Source organism: Acipenser ruthenus, chromosome 4 (assembly GCF_902713425.1).
Source record: "Acipenser ruthenus chromosome 4, fAciRut3.2 maternal haplotype, whole genome shotgun sequence".
In the NCBI taxonomy this organism is placed as follows: domain Eukaryota; kingdom Metazoa; phylum Chordata; class Actinopteri; order Acipenseriformes; family Acipenseridae; genus Acipenser; species Acipenser ruthenus.
Window position 1 is genome coordinate 15153338 of NC_081192.1, and position 22418 is coordinate 15175755.

General features: G+C 38.1%; 1 protein-coding gene across 5 annotated transcripts in view; it reads left to right on the plus strand.

Moving 5' to 3' along the window:
• LOC117400183 (E3 ubiquitin-protein ligase MIB1) overlaps positions 1-22418 on the plus strand; it is a 105242-nt gene that overhangs the window by 14429 nt on the left and 68395 nt on the right. For all 5 annotated transcript variants that reach the window (XM_033999689.3, XM_059022060.1, XM_059022062.1 and 2 more), the window contains 6 exons: positions 5111-5215; positions 7786-7852; positions 10537-10741; positions 16927-17110; positions 17562-17706; positions 18211-18344. In XM_033999689.3, the coding sequence (XP_033855580.1) occupies positions 5111-5215; positions 7786-7852; positions 10537-10741; positions 16927-17110; positions 17562-17706; positions 18211-18344 (840 nt within the window). The remainder of the gene's footprint in view (positions 1-5110; positions 5216-7785; positions 7853-10536; positions 10742-16926; positions 17111-17561; positions 17707-18210; positions 18345-22418) is intronic.

Here is a 22418-nt window from a genome sequence, read left to right on the forward strand (position 1 = left end):
TAAGGGGTTGGAGGTTGTTCAGTCCCAAGTGGGTGTTGTGTCTGCCTAAAACAGCGACCGTTTTGTCATTTTTTCCTGAGAGACGTTAGGCATTTTTTTTGCAATATCCCTCCATCACTTCTCTTGTTTGTGACGCGTACATAACTTCCTGGCAAAGATTATTTTGAAAGCCAGGAAGTATTTTTTTACATCCTTGAAAGATCTGACGCTCTGCAAACCTTGTCTTGAAAGGAAGCTGCTCCTTTGTCTAGGTTTCAAGTCTTGCTTGTTTTGATAGTTCAAATGGAGTTGTCCTGAAACAAAAAAATCCTCAGATTTAAGTCTGGTTTTTACCTTGTATGTTTGCATAGCTCCACTTATCTTAATGTCCATTGGTTTTCAAAATAAAAATAAACTACTGCCAGACAGGTTATATAGAAACAAAAGTGGTTACATGCTTGTGCAGCAAATGAAATTAAAGTAATACTGAACTTTATTTTATATTATGGTTGGGTGTTTATAGATTAAATTAAAATAGTACCAGTACCATCATTGTAGCAAAATTAAGGGAAATTAATGTAAAGAAACGTTTGCGTCATCCAGTAATAAAATGCTTGTGTTTTAATTCTAATATTTACGGTATAGAAAATTAATTACCAATACAAGAACATAAAGATTTTACGATTTATTTGAAGTGGGGAGGGGGTTGCCACTTGTAATGACATTAATCAACTTGGAAGTGAATCCATAGTTACAGCTTGTGAATAACAGCAGCTGCCTTTTTAGGGGGGGTAGGTTCTCTTTGTTGTGTGGTGTTAGAAATGTTATAATTGCAGTGGTGGTGGAGTGTCTTGGGAACCGTATCCCTGGTAAGTGAAGGAGAAATGAAAACAATTTAACAGAAGTCTCTATATGTAGAACCATTAGTTAATTCTATGAACGTTTGTTACCTATGGAGAAGTAATCACAGTGTCAATGGAAAGCTTAATACTTTTAGCATTTTTTTTTTAAACTTCTGTGTATTCAGATTCACTTTTTCATGGCTACTGTTGAAGCAGTTAGTTGAATGTGATATTTTAGGGAGTTTTTCTATCAAAGAACCAAATTGTTTTAATGTTTGAACTCCTCACCAGGTAGAAGTTGCTGGAAAATATTGGCAACAATTAACTTGACAAAAGGCAAGCTAGGGCATATGTTTGTGTAAGCCTGTAACTGGAAAAGCATGAACTCCCACTAGAAAAAGAATAGCTGTAAGGCAGGGTGGGAAAAAATGCCATCGTCCCCATTTTATTTTGGGATGTAAAAAAAGAACTTGAAAAATACTTTAAAAAAATCGATTTCATTTTGTTATTTGTTGTAAAAGGCTCTGATTTTAATTGCTTAGAAGCTGTAATTGTGAACAGTTTTTATTGTCTGATGTGTCCTCTTTTTCAAGTAAAAAAAAAAAAAAAGTTATCCTCACTATCTTGTAAAACACTTTGTGATGGTGGGCCACTATGAAAGGTACTATATAAAATAAATATTGATGTTAATGATTCTGAGGTTAGCTGCTGTGTCACATGAGGGAGTCCTTTTGTGTCGGTTTAGTAACACTTTCACTGGTAGATTGAGCAGTTATAGTTTATATTTATACTTATTTGCTTGTGTTCAAAGCATAACACAAGAAGTTATGAAGTAAATAACGACCTAACTGACATTTACAAAACTACCAGCAATTTCTTGCATATCATATAATTGGAATTATCTGCCGTGCACTTCGATGTCCATTCTATTACAAATAGCTGTTTGCTTTAACACTAGAACTGCCGGGTTAATGCTACTACCTAGAACTGCCGGCAGCAGTCATTTTGATGTTTACATTTAGAACTTCGATATGAAAATGAAAGACAAACTTTCAGATACATCTCAAAAGATGTATTCATGAACATCATATCTAACATTTGCATAGCAGAAACACCATATTTAAATGAAAGTAAACATAAAAGGCTTTATTTTCAGAATTGGCACATATAATGCATGACTTCAAAAAATGAAAAGCTATAATAAAATAAATATTTGAAAAGAAAATGGTGTAAACAGTTGTAAACTGGTATATGTACATACAACATTGTAAAAATGAAGTCATTATTTACAAAACTAACATAAACAGCTTTTTTTCCACATTACTGCATAGCACTGCTTCAAAAAATGAAAAACTAATAAAATAAACATCTCAAAAGAAAATACATACAAAATTGTAAAAACAAAGTAGTTATTTACAAAAATAACAAAATAACTCAATTCACATTGTGTAACAGGATTGCGCATTCAGGGAAACATACTTCAAAGTAGCCCCCATATTAGCACAATCCACACTGCTGTAACGCTTATCAACTTGTCGTGTGCATTTACCACATAGTGCTCTTTCACACTGGGCACAGATATCGCAAGTTTTATTTTTATTGCATTGTTACCTGGCATTGCTTTCTGTTGCGTTTTCTGATCAAAATGTTTCTGCCAAAGCTCCGTGGCTCACATCAAGATGAAATTTCTCCTACTGATATTTTCCCTGGTGCATTCTTTGTACAAAACGAAGGAATTGATGGCTGCCATGTCCAGTACTTAAAATACTGGACACCAGTGATTGCTGTCACCTGAGTACTAAGTTTTGCACAGATGGTGGAAACTCTCTTCTCGCTTTGTTTACTGTTCCAACCAGGCAGTTTTTTTTTTTTCCTTCAACTGTTTTGCTAATTACAGTGAAATAAAAAAATTGTCATTGGTAACATTCATCCCTTTTCCTAAGCACGGCTACATCAGCCTAAGTACCACATTGTCACCCAGTCTCTGACCAGCTGGGCGAATTTCATCTTTACACAGGTAGTGGTAGAGTCCATTGCCAGCCAAAACTTGATCCCAAATTTGACAGGTTTCTTTGACATGTATTGTGTCCCGCGACACCGTGCTTTTGTCGGAAAAAAATATTTGGATAACACATCTAGACTTCAAGAACAATATTCTATTCAAATACATACTGCTGTAAACTCAGTGGCGTTGGAGATAACAAACTGGCTTTTATACATAGAGATAACAAAATGGCTTTTAACAATAGCGTATTGTAGGTTATATTAACAGTAAAAGCATGTATTGTAGTAAGCCATCAAAATGACGGCTTTTGGCGGTTCTAGGTAGAAGTGCTTAGAACTTTCGTTTTTGCGATTCTGACTTTCAAACGCTGTCGGGGTATTTAATACATGTATTTAGGAAAAGTCAAAAGTGGACAACCGTGTATCTTTCACACACGCAGAGTAATTAAAATGTTAAAAGTGAAAACCGTGAAAATGACTGCCGTGGCGGTTCTAGTGTTAAACCTTTTTCATGCTGAGTGCACTTGTAAATAATAGCTATTACTGCACACTATTGGTACATGGATGCCTTTGAATTTTAGAAGTGTGAACTAGGCTGCCTAGGATCCATGATTATTCTAACTTGTGGCCTTAGTGATGTACAAGCTAAGTATACTGTACAAAGTATAACTGTTGGGATGTAAGACATTTAATTTAAAACAAATAATACAAAAAAAATTAAATCCTCTTTTGTAGTACTTCTAGTATTCTAAGGGTCTTATTGGCATTACTATATTCAGCATTTATATAGATAAATATAAGAACATAAGAACATAAGAAAGTTTACAAACGAGAGGAGGCCATTCAGCCCATCTTGCTCGTTTGTTTGTTAGTAGTTTATTGATCCCAGAATCTCATCAAGCAGCTTCTTGAAGGATCCCAGGGTGTCAGCTTCAACAACATTGGAGGAGCTGCATACATCTGCTTAGTATAGGTAGTGTTCCGTGTTTTTGGTTTTTACCTTTTCAATTTTTTTTCTGGAAATTTATTTAATTTATAAGTTTATTTTACATATATTAAAATAGGGATAATTGGTACAAAATAGTTTTTAATTGCAACATCGGTAAAATTCGCCACATTTCCCAAGTTAGCTGGTACTTTGCGAACGTTTGGGCAATCTCTGTGCTGACGGAAATAGTACTGAAGGTATGAACATGACATCAGCACAAAACAAGCCAGGTTTATTTGCCTTGAAATCATAAAAAAAGAAAATTGACAACTAAAGCATCACCATTTTTCTGTCAAATATTTACGATTTAAGATTGTCGGCGTTGGGCAGTGTTTTACTACAGGCAGTACAGCAGGATAAATGGCTTGCTTGTTTCTCAGTTCACTTTCTTGTTTTAATTTAATGTTTAATGTGTCGTTTATTTTTCAATATGTTCTTTTATTGTCAGTGTGAACACGTACCTCAATGCAGCAGTATTTGCAGCACTATGCATCCTCTGTCTCATCTGACCCACTTCTGCTATTTTTGCTTTTTGTACACTTCGAAACATTTGTTTTCGTTTGAATATTCATAAACAGATTTACATTTTCTCCCCATTCCTCATCCACTAAAAATACAATATTTTCGTGTAAGTATTTCAATTTAGTTTTTGATCAAGCCAGTATTTACTTGCCACAATAATCAGACTTTGATTGGCCAACATAATCAGGTGATAGCGTGTTTGAAGTGACAGAGAACCACAGTTGAAAGTTATTTGGTCTAAAACAACATAGTACCGGGATAATATTGAATAGACAAAAATCGGGTATAAATCAGTATAAACCAACGTCCAGTTAAAAAAAAAAAAAAAAAAAAAAAAAAAAATCCTGTAATTTTTTGGTAAAATTCTGAATAAACCAGAAACGCGGAACACTAAGTATAGGCAACGATATAGAATTTGTTTTAATTCTGCATGTTTTTGTATTCTTATAAAGTAAAATAAAAAGTAATCGCAGTGTAATTTCAGTCAGATCCTTTACATATAATGTGAATTTTGTAAAAACATGATGGCTATTACAAATAAACGGGATGTGTATACTTATCATAAACATGCTCTCCTCTGAGTTCCTTCCAAAAACAAAACAAAAAATTAACAAGACGGGGTTACTCTGAAGGCTGAAGTAAGGGTTTCATGTGATTTTAGTGCTAATATAACACTAAATGAGAGTGTGAGTCACACTGTATTTGTGCATTAGGAAGTGATGTTGTTTATTTTTTTTAAAACACAATCTGTCTTTCTCTTCCCATTCTTCCATAGGTGACAGAGATTCAAGACTGGAGTGCAGCCAGCCCTCACAGTGCAGCATATGTTCTGTGGGACAATGGGGCCAAGAACCTTTATAGAGTGGGGTTCGAGGGCATGGTAAGGAGAATAGCAGAACAAAAAAGACACAGGGCTTCCTTTGGAGGGGGAGGGAAGGGGCAGGGCACAGGATCGGGAACCCCAGCCATTGTTTGCCCATAGAGTAAATTCCTCTATTCTTAGCCTTTCCTTTGTGATGTCCATGCATCTCACTGCAGACATGTGCGAAGGCTATTGTAAGTGCAGCTGGAGGTGGACCGATGCATATGCATAAGAAAGGAAATCTGTTCAGTCAGAGGTTGGTGAGAAGAGGGGAGTGTGGGCAAGCAGGGGAGATGCAAAGCCTATTGGATGAATGGAAGCCAACTTCTTTTGAACTTGAGCCATTAAAAGTCTTTACTTTAAGTAACAGATTGGCCACATTTACAGGATTTAAATAAATGTAGACAATGGCTATGTGCTTTTTCCCTTTTAACATGCTGTTTTCATTTTTTTTCTTCGTTTAAAGAGAAGTAATTGTAATGCGCCTACCTTAAGAATTCAGATTACTATATGGCCTTCTTGCTGCTTCTTTTTATTTTGTTACAGGATTAGCTACATTTTTGACGGTTATAGTACAGCAATTGCTAACGTAGACCGTGCAAAATAGGTGTAGTTACCCAAAACTGGCCCCTTTTATGAATTTTCCAATTTGCTGAGAGGTGTAATTTATTCTAATTAATTGCACTTGTTCTACAGGGTTGATTGAAGAGGGCTTACATAGTACTTTCCAATAGTGCTAAGCAAAACAGTTTATCCATTACAGATGAATGTGGATCATGATTTAATCTCGGTAAATGATTGCACCGGAGAGTGCTATAAAAAAATAAATTGGGAGATTTGCTTTAAGTGCTCCATCTATATCTAAACCTCAGTGCATTTAACTGATTTCAGTAAGGGATAATCAACGATGAGTGTTGAATCAGTAAAAGAAATAAGAAATAAATAATAATAATAAAAATAATTCATTGTTTTGAGTGCTGTTAGGCATGAGAAACTGTGGATTATTTTCTTACCGATTCAACACTTTGAGTTGTTTATGCCTCTTAAAACATTTCTTCCTAATTCATACTTGTTGGATAATAAGATTCAATTGATTGTCAATTTGGTAATTATATTTGGTTTTTGCTCTTTTGTTACGCTTTGTTCAAACAGTTAAAATGTGTCTCTCACTGTGGGAATGTCCTGAGTTCCTTGGAGTTTGAGTTTGAAATCCCACTTACACAGACAAAAGTTTAAGTGAAGATAATAGCGAGGACTATGTTTTAGATGTAGAACGTGGAAGTGGCATCAGAAAAATACAAATGTAAAAAACAAAGGAGTGTGAACTGGGAACGGAGATTAAAATTATTGATCATTTTGCTAAACCTAAAACCGATGAAGACCTAAATATCATTGCCAGCAATCGGTTTTCAAGAAGTACTCAAGCAAAATAGAAGTGGACTGTAAGCTTGTTAAATGGTTACAATGATTAAAGCCAGGAAAGAAATGCAAAAGCTGAGTTTAAATCTAACGTCCAAGATGTTTTAAGTGATGATAAAATTGCTGTTGTTCCTGAACCTGTCCAGAAGATATGTGAAGTCAAAATTTGAAATTAATTTTGTGGTAGAATATGGGTAAAATCGTAGGGCTATTTACATAGGACCCCCGAATAGTATGCAGTCTTTACTTTGGAATTTAAGGTAGACAGTGAAAAATGTCAGTGGAAAAATAAATGTAGTTCTTGCTGTTTAAATGAGGAATGAAAAGCTACATCTCCTAGAATGCCATTTAACAAGCCAGGCAGGTATAAAAGGACAGACTTCAAAGCCAATAGCTGTCTGTGTGAAGGTAAGGATCTGAATATGGTTTACGTTAATACAAAGTATATTTAAAAGTTGTGATTTGTGAATAATATCTTTACAAAGTCAGTAAGTCGGATTTGCAGTTTGACTGAGGGATCCTGTTCAGTTTAGTTAGCACTCCAAAACAGGAGCTAGGATTTCTTTTTATGCTTTAAGCCGTCTTCCCACTGGAAAAAGGACACTGCGGAACAAATACACATACAGGTGCCGTCCTGTTTAAACCTATCATTTGTTATCGAGAGTGCTTTATTCACCAAAGACGTGGTAGGAACCCAGAAATTATACTGTAAATTAATTGATCAAAATATCAAAAGGTGCTGTCGCAGAAATGTTTTAAGTGCAATAAACAGTTTAATGACATTTCTAGGTGATGTTTGCCTGCAGGTGTTTTCATTAACATTGTGCATGAAACCTGGTTAGGGGATATGGATTACTGTTGGTTTTATGGGAGACAGCAAATATCTTTTAGCTGAGATTTCGAGATTTGTTTATAGATGCAGACGCTAAATAGCTTTGTTTTTGGAAATCCGTTTTTCTCTCCTCAGTGTACTTGTCATTAGTAGACTATCAAGCACACACAAATAATTATTTAGATTGATGACCAAAAATGTTAATCAGTTGATGTAAATATTTATTTTTTTCATCACAATCTTTTTAAATTTTTTTTTTTAAAAACCAACCATTGGCCAAAACGGACATTTATAGCCCATGCATAACACCATTCACCTGTCTCTTCTCTTTTTCCAGTCTGACTTGAAATGTGTTCAAGATGCAAAAGGGGGGTCATTTTACAGAGATCATTGCCCTGTGCTAGGTGAGTACTGTATTAGTGCATTTAGTGTAACACAGAAGTACTTCAATTGATGTATTTTGGTTTTTGGGGAAATAATTACAAGAATCCAGAGCCTTCCAATTAAGAAATAAATGTAAACATTTAGTCTGCCCAGTGCTGATGGAAAACAAACCAATTCCTGTTTTGTATGTCTCAATTTTGAGGTTTCATATTCATAAATTGGGAGCAGTGTGTGTCAATAATTAGCCAGTAAAAACTCAAATATGTATCTTGATCTCTCGGGAGTACAACGAACCCAATACCCCGTAAAGAAAGGAAATAAACAGTACTGTCTTCTGTACAGTAATGTGTTATTTATTTCAGACGGCACTTACAGTGCCTTGCGAAAGTATTCGGCCCCCTTGAACTTTGCGACCTTTTGCCACATTTCAGGCTTCAAACATAAAGATATGAAACTGTAATTTTTTGTGAGGAATCAACAAGTGGGACACAATCATGAAGTGGAACGAAATTTATTGGATATTTCAAACTTTTTTAACAAATAAAAAACTGAAAAATTGGGCGTGCAAAATTATTCAGCCCCTTTACTTTCAGTGCAGCAAACTCTCTCCAGAAGTTCAGTGAGGATCTCTGAATGATCCAATGTTGACCTAAATGACTAATGATGATAAATAGAATCCACCTGTGTGTAATCAAGTCTCCGTATAAATGCACCTGCACTGTGATAGTCTCAGAGGTCCGTTTAAAGCGCAGAGAGCATCATGAAGAACAAGGAACACACCAGGCAGGTCCGAGATACTGTTGTGGAGAAGTTTAAAGCCGGATTTGGATACAAAAAGATTTCCCAAGCTTTAAACATCCCAAGGAGCACTGTGCAAGCGATAATATTGAAATGGAAGGAGTATCAGACCACTGCAAATCTACCAAGACCTGGCCGTCCCTCTAAACTTTCAGCTCATACAAGGAGAAGACTGATCAGAGATGCAGCCAAGAGGCCCATGATCACTCTGGATGAACTGCAGAGATCTACAGCTGAGGTGGGAGACTCTGTCCATAGGACAACAATCAGTCGTATACTGCACAAATCTGGCCTTTATGGAAGAGTGGCAAGAAGAAAGCCATTTCTTAAAGATATCCATAAAAAGTGTCGTTTACAGTTTGCCACAAGCCACCTGGGAGACACACCAAACATGTGGAAGAAGGTGCTCTGGTCAGATGAAACCAAAATCGAACTTTTTGGCAACAATGCAAAACGTTATGTTTGGCGTAAAAGCAACACAGCTCATCAGCCTGAACACACCATCCCCACTGTCAAACATGGTGGTGGCAGCATCATGGTTTGGGCCTGCTTTTCTTCAGCAGGGACAGGGAAGATGGTTAAAATTGATGGGAAGATGGATGGAGCCAAATACAGGACCATTCTGGAAGAAAACCTGATGGAGTCTGCAAAAGACCTGAGACTGGGACGGAGATTTGTCTTCCAACAAGACAATGATCCAAAACATAAAGCAAAATCTACAATGGAATGGTTCACAAATAAACATATCCAGGTGTTAGAATGGCCAAGTCAAAGTCCAGACCTGAATCCAATCGAGAATCTGTGGAAAGAACTGAAAACTGCTGTTCACAAATGCTCTCCATCCAACCTCACTGAGCTCGAGCTGTTTTGCAAGGAGGAATGGGCAAAAATTTCAGTCTCTCGATGTGCAAAACTGATAGAGACATACCCCAAGCGACTTACAGCTGTAATCGCAGCAAAAGGTGGCGCTACAAAGTATTAACTTAAGGGGGCTGAATAATTTTGCACGCCCAATTTTTCAGTTTTTTATTTGTTAAAAAAGTTTGAAATATCCTATAAATTTCGTTCCACTTCATGATTGTGTCCCACTTGTTGTTGTTTCTTCACAAAAAATTACAGTTTCATATCTTTATGTTTGAAGCCTGAAATGTGGCAAAAGGTCGCAAAGTTCAAGGGGGCCGAATACTTTCGCAAGGCACTGTATACACTGATTTCCTTTGCATTACATCTTTTTGCCACCAAGTACATTTCAAGCAGTGTTTGTTTGGATATTCAGATATATATATATAAAAAAAAACTATAGTCATGTAGGGAAACCTTTAAACATGGCTCTGAGTCCTTGAAAGAACGCTTTGTCAAATTGTTTCACTGGAATAGAAGTTTTGTTTGTGCCATTTAAAGCATCATTTGAGCATGTTCAAAATGATTCAGATTTACTCAGCTTTGACCTAAGCCTTGAAAGTCACACAAGTGTATTTACTTTATCTTATTCTAAACTACCACTGTGAAAGTTTGACCCTAGTTTTCAGACAGTTCCCTTACCTTGATCATATTTTTTTTTTATAGAAGAAAGGTTCAAACAAATTGAGTGCATTTCATTTTAGTTTATTTGTTTTAATTTTGCCACTAGGTGTCAGTGTTACGTATGCTTGCAGTTTTATATTGTTACCACTGGTTCAGGACAGAATATTGATTGAAGTACAATGGTGGTGGGGGGAGGGGGGGGAGAGAGTGCCAGATCTGGAAATGCACTGATTTGAGTGTTAGTCCCACAATTGGCTTTACACACATCATCTGCTAAAATGGGATTGTGATATTGATTTAACCCCCCCTAGTACCCACCCAATCACTGCTTGCCCATTTCAGCTTTGACATTCTCACAGTTCTATTTTGTTCTCTTGCTCAGGTGAACAGAATGGGAACCGGAACCCTGGGGGCCTGCAGATTGGCGACCTGGTGAACATTGACCTAGATTTAGAAATTGTGCAGTCCCTGCAGCATGGACATGGCGGGTGGACTGATGGCATGTTTGAGACCTTGACCACCACAGGCACAGTCTGTGGCATTGATGAAGATCACGACATTGTGGTACAGTACCCCAGTGGAAACAGGTGGGTGGAGTGAAAGTCAAGCATGTACCCATGTATGTTCAAAGTGGGATTGAAGAGTTAAGGTCACCACACACCAGACGCAATACGATTTTTCATTGGGTGACAATACACACCAGAAGTGACACACAGGCGATGCAACAAATTGGAAAACTGCCAGATCATTAAAACTATAAAAAATTGCTATTGGCAAAACTATGATCAAGACTGGTACATATTTGTCAACATTATATAGTAATTATGAGTGCCTTCTCTGACGGTATTTCAACATATATGGCAATACATCATACATACCAGGCTTATCCAGTGCCTTCGAAATGTACAGAGCCCGGGAGGGGACAAGAGGAGAAATATATTATTATTATTATTATTATTATTATTTATTTCTTAGCAGACGCCCTTATCCAGGGCGACTTACAATCGTAAGCAAAAACATTTCAAGCGTTACAATACAAGTAATACAATAAGAGCAAGAAATACAATAACTTTTGATCAAGTAAAGTACAAGTTTGACAAACCACAATTCAATAATACAGCAGGTAATAGTGATACTTACATCAGGATATGATTAAATAGTGATAGTTACATCAGGATGTGATTAAATACAAAGTACTACAGGTTAAAAACTTGGCAGATTACAGTATTCTGAAGTACAGGATTAAATGCAGTAAAATAGGGGGCAGATAAGAGCAAAATAAAGCACATTTACATGAAGGGTGATAGTGTCCCAGGATACAAACAGAGGAGTTCTACAGGTGCTCTTTGAAGAGGTGAGTCTTAAGGAGGCGCCGGAATGTGGTCAGGGACTGGGCAGTCCTGACATCTGTAGGAAGGTCATTCCACCACTGCGGAGCAAGGGTGGAGAAGGAGCGGGCTTTGGAGGCAGGGGAGCGTAGCGGTGGTAGAGCTAGTCTTCTAGTGCAGGCGGAGCGGAGAGGTCGAGTGGGGGTGTAGGGAGAGATGAGGGTCTGGAGGTAGCTGGGTGCAGACTGGTCAAGGCATCTGTAGGCTAGTACAAGAGTCTTGAACTGGATGCGAGCGGTGATCGGGAGCCAGTGGAGCGAGCGGAGTAGTGGAGTAGCGTGGGCGAAGCGAGGCAGAGAGAACACCAGGCGGGCAGCAGAGTTCTGGATGAGCTGGAGCGGACGGGTGGCGGACGCAGGGAGGCCAGCCAGGAGGGAGTTGCAGTAGTCTAGGTGGGAGAGTACCAGGGCCTGGACCAGGAGCTGGGTAGCATAGTTGGTGAGGAAGGGTCGGATTCTTCGGATGTTGCTCAGGAAGAATCGGCAAGTGCGTGCCAGAGTGGAGATGTGCTGGGAATAAGAGAGGCAGGGGTCCAGGGTGACTCCAAGGTTCTTAGCTGAGGAAGAGGGAGAGAGTGTGGTAGATTCCAGAGGAACAGAGATGGAGAGATCAGAGGAGGGAGAGGAGGAGGGAAAGAAAAGGAGGTCAGATTTAGAGAGGTTGAGTTTGAGGTGATGCGAGTGCATCCAGGAGGAAATAGCAGACAGACAGGTAGAGATACGGGAGGAGATGGTGGAGTCAGAGGTGGGGAAAGAGAGGAAAATCTGAGCATCATCAGCATAGAAATGGTATGAGAAACCATAGGATGCGATGAGGGGGCCACGAGATACGGATGTCGTGCACACAAGATATACAGTGGTTTGCAGAAGTGTTCACCCCCTACCAATAATGTCACATTTTGTTGAATTACAAATCAATTATGCACAGTTTTTCAAACATTTTTTTTTATTCAAGGCTGTAGTGGTTAAACTGAACACTGTTATATGAGGAGGAGGTTAAATGTCAGCAAAACTTGTAAAAAAAATGTACAAAATGAAATTTACTGGTTGCATAAGTATTCAGCCCCTTAAGTCAGTACTTGGTAGAAGCACCTTTTGCAGCAATTACTGCTATGAGTCTTTTTGGATAGGTCTCTACAAGCTTTACACAGTAGGATGGTGAAATCTTTGCCCATTCTTCACGGGAAAATTGATCTAGTTGTGATGAGTTTGTTGGGGATCGTCGATGGACTGCAATCTTCAAGTCTCGACATAAATTTTCGATTGGATTCAAGTCAGGACTTTGACTGGGCCACTCAAGAACATTACTTCTCCTCTTGTTCAACCACTCCAGTGTGGCTTTGGCTTTGTGCTTCGGTCATTGTCCTGCTGAAATGTGAATTTCCTCCCAGTTTCAGAGTCTTGGCTGACTCAAACAGGTTTTCTTCAAGGATTCGCCTGTACTTTGCACCATCCATTCTCCCCTCTATCCTGACAAGCTTCCCAGTCCCTACTGAAGAGAAGCATCCACATAACATGATGCTGCCACCACCATGCTTGACAGTTGGGATGGTGTTGACTGGGTGATGTGCAGTGCTGGGCTTGCGCCAGACGTAATGCTTGGAATTTGGACCAAAAAGTTAAATTTTTGTCTCGTCTGATCACAAAACCTTTTTCCACATGTCTGCAGTATCATCTATATGCTTTTTTTTGCAAACTCCATACGTGCTTTAAGATGAGGCTTTTTGAGTAATGGCTTCTTTCTTGCCACCCATCCATACAGGCCAGCTTTGTGTAGGGACTGGCTTATTGTTGATGTGTGAACACTGACTCCCATCTCAGACACACAACATTGCAAATCTCTCAAGGTCATTGTTGGCTTCAGAGTGACATCCCAAACCAGATTCCTGTTTGTCCAGCTGCTCAGTTTCGGAGGGCGACCTGATCTGGGTAGTGTCTGGGTGGTATGATGCATCTTCCACTTCTTAGTGATGGACTTCACTGTGCTGAGAGGGATAATCAGCACCTTTGCAATTTTCTTGTACCCTTCTCCTGCTCTGTGCCTTTCTACCACTTTATCCCTGACTTGTTTCGACCACTTTGAGTACACACAGGCTAAAACAGTTTCACTAATTTTGTGACCTTTCAAACTAATAATTTGCACCTGAGCTGATTTAGGGCAGCAATAGCAAAAGGGTTGAATACTTATGCAACTGAGATTTAATCTGTTTCTCTGTAAATCTTACTTATTTATATTCTATATGCATTTTTTAACTATCAGTGTGGACTAGTTTGTGTAGATTCTACATGTAAAGTCTAATTTGAAAGCGTCGTGGAGTACGCTCAGGTGCCAACACAATATGAACTATGCAGGGGGGTGAATACTTCTGCAAACCACTGTATCTAATTTTTTTCTCTCATGTCACCTCCCAGGCTGTATCTTTTATAATTGTGATGATCTTTGTCATAAAGCTCTGGGTATTTTTCCACGGCAAGTATTATTGTTTCCTCTGTCATTTTGGATACTGCTTCACCCTGGTGGACCACGGGCATTGAAGCTGTTCTCTGATCGGTCAATTCCCAAGTTGTCACATGACAAATCGTAAAAAATAAGTTTCAATTCTATTTATTTTGTGTCGCCTGTTGTGTCCCCTGTGGTGTGAAAGATACTTCTAGGTATAGGTTCTATTTATTTTGTCACATCGCTGCACAGTTTCACTTGTCGCATCACGTCTGGTGTGTCCGCCTTTAGGTATGGGTAGGAGGTCTGGAACCATGTATTCCTCCTGAAAAGTACCTGAATATTGTTTAAATTACATTTAAATGTTTTGAGTGCCGTTACTGATTCAACACTTAGTTGTTTATGCAACTTAAAACATTTCTTCTTTTATTTAATGAGATTCAATTGATTTAATTTTTGTAATTGGATTAGTTTTTTGCTCTTTTGTGACCCTTAGTTCAAACAGTTAAAATATTTCTCGAATGTTGTCATGAGTTCCTCGGAGTTAGAGTTTGAAATCCCACTTGCACAGACAAGTGTCTGTTTGTAAGTGAAGATAGTAGCGAGCACTATGTTGTAGATGTAGAACATGGAAGTGGCATTTGAGAAATAAAAATGCAAAAAACAAAGGATATGTGAACCAGGAGCGGAAGGTAAAGTTTATTGATCATTTTGCTGAACCTAAAACAGATTACATTACAACAGAGAAGTGTAAATGTAAGTGGGCTGTAAGCTTGTTTGAACAATGGTTAAATAAAAGAAATGCAAAAGCTAGATGGAGGCTTTGTGGTCCAGTGTTTTAACCCTTTGCGGTCCATTTATTCAGTGCGTCTCAAGCGCGTTAGGTCCAATTTATTTTCACACTTGCAGCTTATTTTAGATGTGCTGTGTAAAAGTATTTTTTTTCACAGTACAACAGGTTTGAAAGGCACTGCATATCAACAGGACACTCGGTACTGCATCTCCAGCCCCGCCCCACCCCTTGTTCGCTGTATTTCACATACCTCTTCATAGTTGTGCATACCGATAAATCATCTCTTGATCACTCATTTTATCATCAAACTCCTCAATAATGTGAGCCAAGTCATTATTTTATTACTATAACATCTCAAAAAGCTCTGCAAATGTCCACGACATTCTTTGAGCGCTGGATGCGGAAGCAGCTATCTTGTTTGTTTATGTCCGTGTTATCTCTGTGGTGCCGGGGCTATGTGTATTGCTCAGATTATTATTTATTATTATTTATTTCTTAGCAGACGCCCTTATCCAGGGCGACTTACAATTGTTACAAGATATCACATTATACATTATTTCACATTATACAGATATCACATTATTTTACATACAATTACCCATTTATACAGTTTGGTTTTTACTGGAGCAATCTAGGTAAAGTACCTTGCTCAAGGGTACAACAGCAGTGTCCCCCACTGGGGATTGAACCCACAACCCTCCGGTCCAGAGTCCAGAGCCCTAACCACTACTCCACACTGCTCACTACTCAGATCTGCCCGCCCCCCCCCCCCCCCCCCCCCCCCCTTTTTTTTTCGGCTCCTATCGGTCTCACTCGGCCATTGAATGGTTTTCTCGGCTTTTTCCAGAGAAAAAACAAGAGGAGGCCTGTGTTTTACATCTTTTTGAGACGGAAAGGGAAAATCGTAATGTCGAACCAGGTCTGACGTAGGACCGCAAAGGGTTAAAGAACTGGGCTTGTAACCAGGAGGTCCCTGGTTCAAATCCTGGGTTGCTGTGTGACCCTGAGCAAGTCACTTAACCTCCTTGTGCTCCATCTTTCGGGTGAGATGTTGTTGAAAGTGACTCTGCAGCTGATGCATAGTTCACACATCCTAGTCTCTAAGTCACCTTGGATAAAGGTGTCTGCTTAATAATAATAATAATAATAATAATAATAATAATAATAATAATAATAATGTGAAATGCTAAACTGAATTCACAAACCCTTTTCTAAGTGTTACATTTGAAATGTGCAATACTATAATGAACTAATTGTTGAAATGATTGTTGTGTAATAAAATGGTATTCGCTTTTCTGTTTAATTGTTCTGACTGGTTTCTTTGACGAATTAAGTTTTCTGTGGATTTGTAGAATATACAGTGGATTCGTTAATCAACAATATCCGCCCTGCGCTCCTCTTCTCTTCAAAGCCACTTTTAGATTTGTAGAACTAATCAAAGGGCGATGTCACAAATGTTTAAGGTGGTTTAACAAACAATCTTTATATAAAAAAACAAAAGCACTTAAGCAATTAAAATATTTGTTCATGACAAAAGTATTGGCACCTTTTACATAAGCATGTAAAAAATGTATAGATCTTATATATATATATATATATATATAATTAGCTCAATATATAATATATTAATTGATTGAAAACCATTACACGGTAACTAAGCTGCAATATAAAGTCAATAGCCAGAAAAAGAGGTAATTATTTCCAGCATCTGTGCCAGCACCGACAAGATGTAACATACTGGTTAAGAATTATCATAAACGTCTGAAGGCCTTAACAAAAGCAGAAGGAGGACACGCACAATATTAAAGCAGGGCTGCCAATACTTTTGTCATGAATAAATATTTGAAATTGCTTTTTTTATTTTTTTTATTTTTTTATAAAGATTGTCTGTTAAACTACCAGAAATTGTGTATTTTGTTTTTGTCATATTAATTGGTGGCTACTATTCACTAAATGATTGTATTTAACATGTTTTCTTCAATTATCTTGTATTAAGTGTAGGGTGCCAATACTTGTCTGCAACTGTATCCTTAATGATTCACAAAAAAACAGAACAAAGGGAGCATTATATTTGTTCAGTCCTTTATTTATTGGGTTCAGGAATGGGAAATGCCTGCTTGTTGACCTGCATTCTTTTGTGCGTTTGTTTCAGGTGGACGTTCAACCCTGCTGTGCTGACGAAGGCAAATATGGTTCGGAGTGGAGATGCAGCTGCAGGCGCAGAAGGGGGCACCTCCCAGTTTCTTGTGGGAGACCTGGTTCAGATCTGCTATGACATTGAGCGAATCAAGCTTCTCCAGAGAGGACATGGCGAGTGGGCAGAAGCTATGCTGCCAGTAAGTGCAACATCTGACCCCTAAATAGAGAGACAGCTCAAATTGCAGGCTTATTCACTTTGACTTCATTCAGTTTTTAATTAAATCTAAATTACAGTCCTAAAGTGGAATGAAATTGTAATGTAATCCCCACGCCCTTCCTGCCATTTGTGATGTACTGAGAAAGTGGGCTGAGACCCATCAGAACTCATTTCAGATGGCTCCCAGCTACTACCAGATTCTAATACATTTCCATAGTGAGTAACCTGGACTGCAGTCCAACAAGGGTTAGGTGAATGGCTTAAAATCCAATTACTGATGCCTGTCATTGCATTTGTTTGAAAAGTATCAGCTTTTTATTTTTTAAAGGGATTACAAGAAAGCCTGGATTTGTGTGTGGCATCTTTAGTTCAAATCAGTATCTAAAAAGCTCAAAATGTATCCTGCCAAGTTTGCTGTTTGTTTATTGCAGACTTTGGGGAAGGTTGGTAGAGTCCAACAGATCTATTCTGACAGCGACCTGAAGGTGGAGGTTTGCGGGACATCCTGGACTTATAATCCTGCGGCTGTTACCAAGGTAGTCCCAGCAGGCTCTGCTGTGACCAATGCATCTGGAGGTGTGTGTGTGTGTGTTTGTTTTATTTATGTACTATTTGGGGTGATGCAGGTGTATTATGCCTTATTGTTTTAAAAAGTCCCCAAGGATGGATCACAAGAACATCCATACACTTGGTGATGTATGGATGAAATGTGTAGTGCCCGCTCTTTTCCTTTCATCACTTCATAAATAACTACTATTATGCCAACTATCAGATCCAGTATATTGTAGTGCTGCTTTTAACACAGTGTTTTGATGATGGGAAATGACACCAATTTTTAGGCTGTTGGCCAAAACCCTGAAATTCTTTAGCCGTTTGGTTAAAAACCTCGCTGACAGAATTACTTCTAATAGAAACAAGCATATTTTTGTTCAAATATATACTAACAATGGGTACAAAGGGGGGGGGGGGGGGGGGGGGGATGCTCCTAGGTAATACAATTAAGCAGTCTTATAAATCAGAGTGGTTTGCAAATGAAATTTTCAAGGTGATTTATTGCAGCATTTCAATCTTTTGCCATAGAACGTCTGTCTCAGCTTTTAAAGAAGCTCTTTGAAACACAAGAATCTGGAGATATTAATGAAGAACTCGTTAAAGCAGCTGCCAACGGGGATCTCGCCAAAGTTGAAGACTTGCTGAAGCGCCCTGACGTTGATGTAAGTTATTTCCTCTTTTCTGTTGCACTAGCCCAGTGATAATTGAGTAGATTAACTGTGTAGCATAGAACATTGGTTTGTTGTAAATTTAAATGATTTATTTGTACTTTGTTAATGTGTGATAGATAGATAGATAGATATAAATTAATGTGTGTGTGTGTGTGTGTGTGTCCAAAAAAGGGGTAGAGCAGGCACTGGCAATGTAATCTTCCCAGCATTAACACCAGAGTGTGCCTCAGGCATGCCCTGGAGCGACCACCCTATCAGTGTCTATGTTGCCAGGGTGCCTATTGTCAACTGTGGTGGTTTTGTGATATGGAATACTGAAGTTGAGACCACTAGCTGAATGGATGAAAGCCTTTGGCTCACCATTTAAAAGAAGCACTATTTAAAATTTAAATGACAAGTTTTGGTTAGTGCTAAAGTTTATGGAAAAAATGCCAGAACTTCTCTATTATTCAAACATGTGTAAAGTTTCGTGAAGCCCAGTATCAGATGATACAAAGTGCTATCAATTGCTTATCCGGTGGTCTAGCTAATCTTCACGTCCAGCAGACCCTGGAGCACACAGATCAAGACCACGAAGGTTATAAATGGTAAGTGTTTTATGGGACTGAAAGTGAGAGCTTAAGAAAGACATACTGTGCTTTTGTGGGAATATAATTTTATATTTATATTGTTAGAAAGTCATTGTTTGATAATATTCATCTAAAGTGATGGGGTCATTTATCATCTGTGTTTACAGGTTCAGAATCTCTGATGCTTTTATTTGTGTAGTGTGTACTGCATGGTTTATTGAAGTTTTTAAATTATGTCCCTATTAATACATAACTTTTAGTGAACCAGGAATCAATCACCAATTCCCAGAGACAGCCTTCAAAGATCTTAATTTACCGATGCAGGGGGATCTCTCTTAGAGTGCTGGAGGGCAGTTCCACAAACCACTTTTAGGTAGCAGTCTTGTTTAAATCCAGTGTATTTCTATATCCCCTTGGGCCACATACTAATATTTGAAATCAAATTGTTAAGTATCGAAGTGCAACATTTTACAGTTTGTCTGTATTCAGTAAAGTCAGATTTAAAACTACTGAAAATATGGTTTAATTGTGCACACCGTGACCAAAGGGTATAAAAGAAAAGAGAACCATTATCTTTTTACCATTTAGACTAGCTGCGCTAATTCATGAAAAACTGTACTAATCCTATTATTTTGTTAAACCCGTAAAATAAGTTTACTAGCTACCAGCTACTTTGTGAAATCTTCATACAAAGCTGTCCTATGAAGGCTTAGAGGGTTTACTGGAAGTTTTTTTTTTTTTATACTGGTAAGTAGGGATGTGCTTTTGGTACATTTTTATGAACGTTGAAGTGCTATGCAGGTGTCCGCGTTTAAACCATATCTACATACACACACTATTTATATTACATTATGATGTATATTGACAGCCCGGGTTAGTATTTTCTAAGCAAAAAAACCCTAAATAAGCAAATAATGTTTTAACATCGTAAAGACTTAACTACAAAGTTTAAATTATTGAAATGGGGTTGTCACTTTGATTTGAAATTTTTGATGACTTAATTTATGGCATTAGTTGATTTAACCGGTAGATTCATCCGTACATATTTTGTAAGGTTGTTTTTTATAAATATAACGATCTTATGGTACCTGTCCTCCATGTAATACTAAAAAAAAGAAAAAAAGCCCAATGGGAATTTGGTCTTTTTAAAAGCATTTGTATTATTTATTATTTGTATCATAGTAAATGTCTCTCTTTGTATTTGTACTGCACTACCTACAGGAAGAGATGTTTTGTTTTTAAAAACAAACAAAAACAAAACAAAAAAAAACTTCCTGCAGTGATTTAGAGGACAGATCTACAACCCCAGTGAAGTAGAGCAGATATTTTGAAAAGAGCTCTGAAACAGACTTTAAAGTTATAAGTGTAAAAAGTTGTCAGGATGTCAATGAAAAGAAAACTACAGGTACGCTATTTAAACAGTTGTAGCAACACGTGGAGACGTGTAACGCTAGATTTTTCGGAACCCCGCTACTTACTCTTTAAAGCCCCTAGATTTACGCATCTGTATTTAGGTCAGCAGTATGGGAGAGTACATTTTAGTATATCATCTACTTGCTGCTATTTTATTTGTGGAGTTAGGTGATCTAATTTAAATGCTATATTCCCGCTGTGTGTCTGGGTTGGTGATGTAAGGTCAATATAGTGTGGGCTGCAATACTAAAGAAGGCCTCTTGTCGATACACCTCCACCGTCCCACATTAACCACATTTGCACTTTGTCCTCGCTACAGTGGCGTGCGGGGAACAAGGGGTCAGTGATGATGGATGGTGATGTAAGTGGCCCACAAGAACTGCTGGGACCCACTGGAGCCCTTTCAGTGACGGCTGTGAACAATATATTTGATGAGCACATACTGTATTTTATTTCCTTGTGATCTGGCCCAGATACAAAAAAAAACAGTGCAGGCCGCATAGTTACTTTATTTAAACAGCCATAAACACCAGTGAGGTTTTATTGTTTTCTGGAACTGGGGTCTTAAAGTCACTTTGAGTGCTACTATACAATAACAGGGAAAACACAAACCCCTCAGGCAACAGTTTGAAGCAAGTCAGAACATGCTTGGTGGTATTTGTCATTATTAATAACCTATTTGTTTCCACAAGTGAAGGTCTGCATATAAATAGCAAGCTTAAATACATGTACGTTATTTAAACAGTTGTAGCAACACGTGAGGATGCATAGCACTATATTTTTCAGAACCCCGCTACTTAGGGAGAAAAGCTGACGCTACATTTAAGCTTGCTATTTATATGCAGACCTTCACTTGTGGAAACAAATAGGTTATTAATAATGACAAATACCACCAAGCATGTTCTGACTTGCTTCAAACTGTTGCCTGAGGGGTTTGTGTTTTCCCTGTTATTGTATAGTAGCACTCAAAGTGACTTTAAGACCCCAGTTCCAGAAAACAATAAAACCTCACTGGTGTTTATGGCTGTTTAAATAAAGTAACTATGCGGCCTGCACTGTTTTTTTTTGTATCTGGGCCAGATCACAAGGAAATAAAGTACAGTATGTGCTCATCAAATATATTGTTCACAGCCGTCACTGAAAGGGCTCCAGTGGGTCCCAGCAGTTCTTGTGGGCCATTTACATCACCATCCATCATCACTGACCCCTTGTTCCCCGCACGCCACTGTAGCGAGGACAAAGTGCAAATGTGGTTAATGTGGGACGGTGGAGGTGTATCGACAAGAGGCCGCCTTTAGTATTGCAGCCCACACTACATTGACCTTGCATCACTAACCCAGACACACAGTGGGAATATAGCATTTAAATTAGATCACCTAACTCTGAAAATAAAATACCAGGAAGTTGATGATATACTGAAATGTACTCTCCCATACTGCTGACCTAAATACAGATGCGTAAATCTAGGGGCTTTAAAGAGTAAGTAGCAGGGTTCCGAAAAATATAGCGTTACACGTCCCCACGTGTTGCTACAACTGTTTAAATAATGTACCTGTAATTTTTCTTTTAACATCCTGACAACTTTTTACACTTATAACTTTAGTCTGTTTCAGAGCTCTTTTCAAAATATCTCCTCTAGTGCACTGGGGTTTTAGATCTGTCCTCTAAATCACTGCAGGAAGAGCGATTTAAAAAAAACAAACAAAAAAAACCAAAAAAACCTTAAGTGCTCTGGCTTTTCTGTTCTGAACCACATCATGGATCGTTGTTGCTGTGCTATCTGTTGTACAGTGTGGGCAATAATCCTTACACTATCAGTGCACTAGAGCGGACATATTTGAAAAGTGCTTTGAAACAGACTTTAAAGTTAGAAGTGTAAAAAGTTGTCAGGATGTTTAACAATGAAAAGAAAAATTACAGGTACGTTATTTAAACAGTTGTAGGAACACGTGCGGACGTGTAACTTTATTTTTCAGAAAATAAGATGGACGACAACATAAGGTTCTCCACCTAAAATAATTTAACAAATTTCCTGTATGAATAATACATGCTTCATTTATCAGCCACCAATAAAGAAATGGCC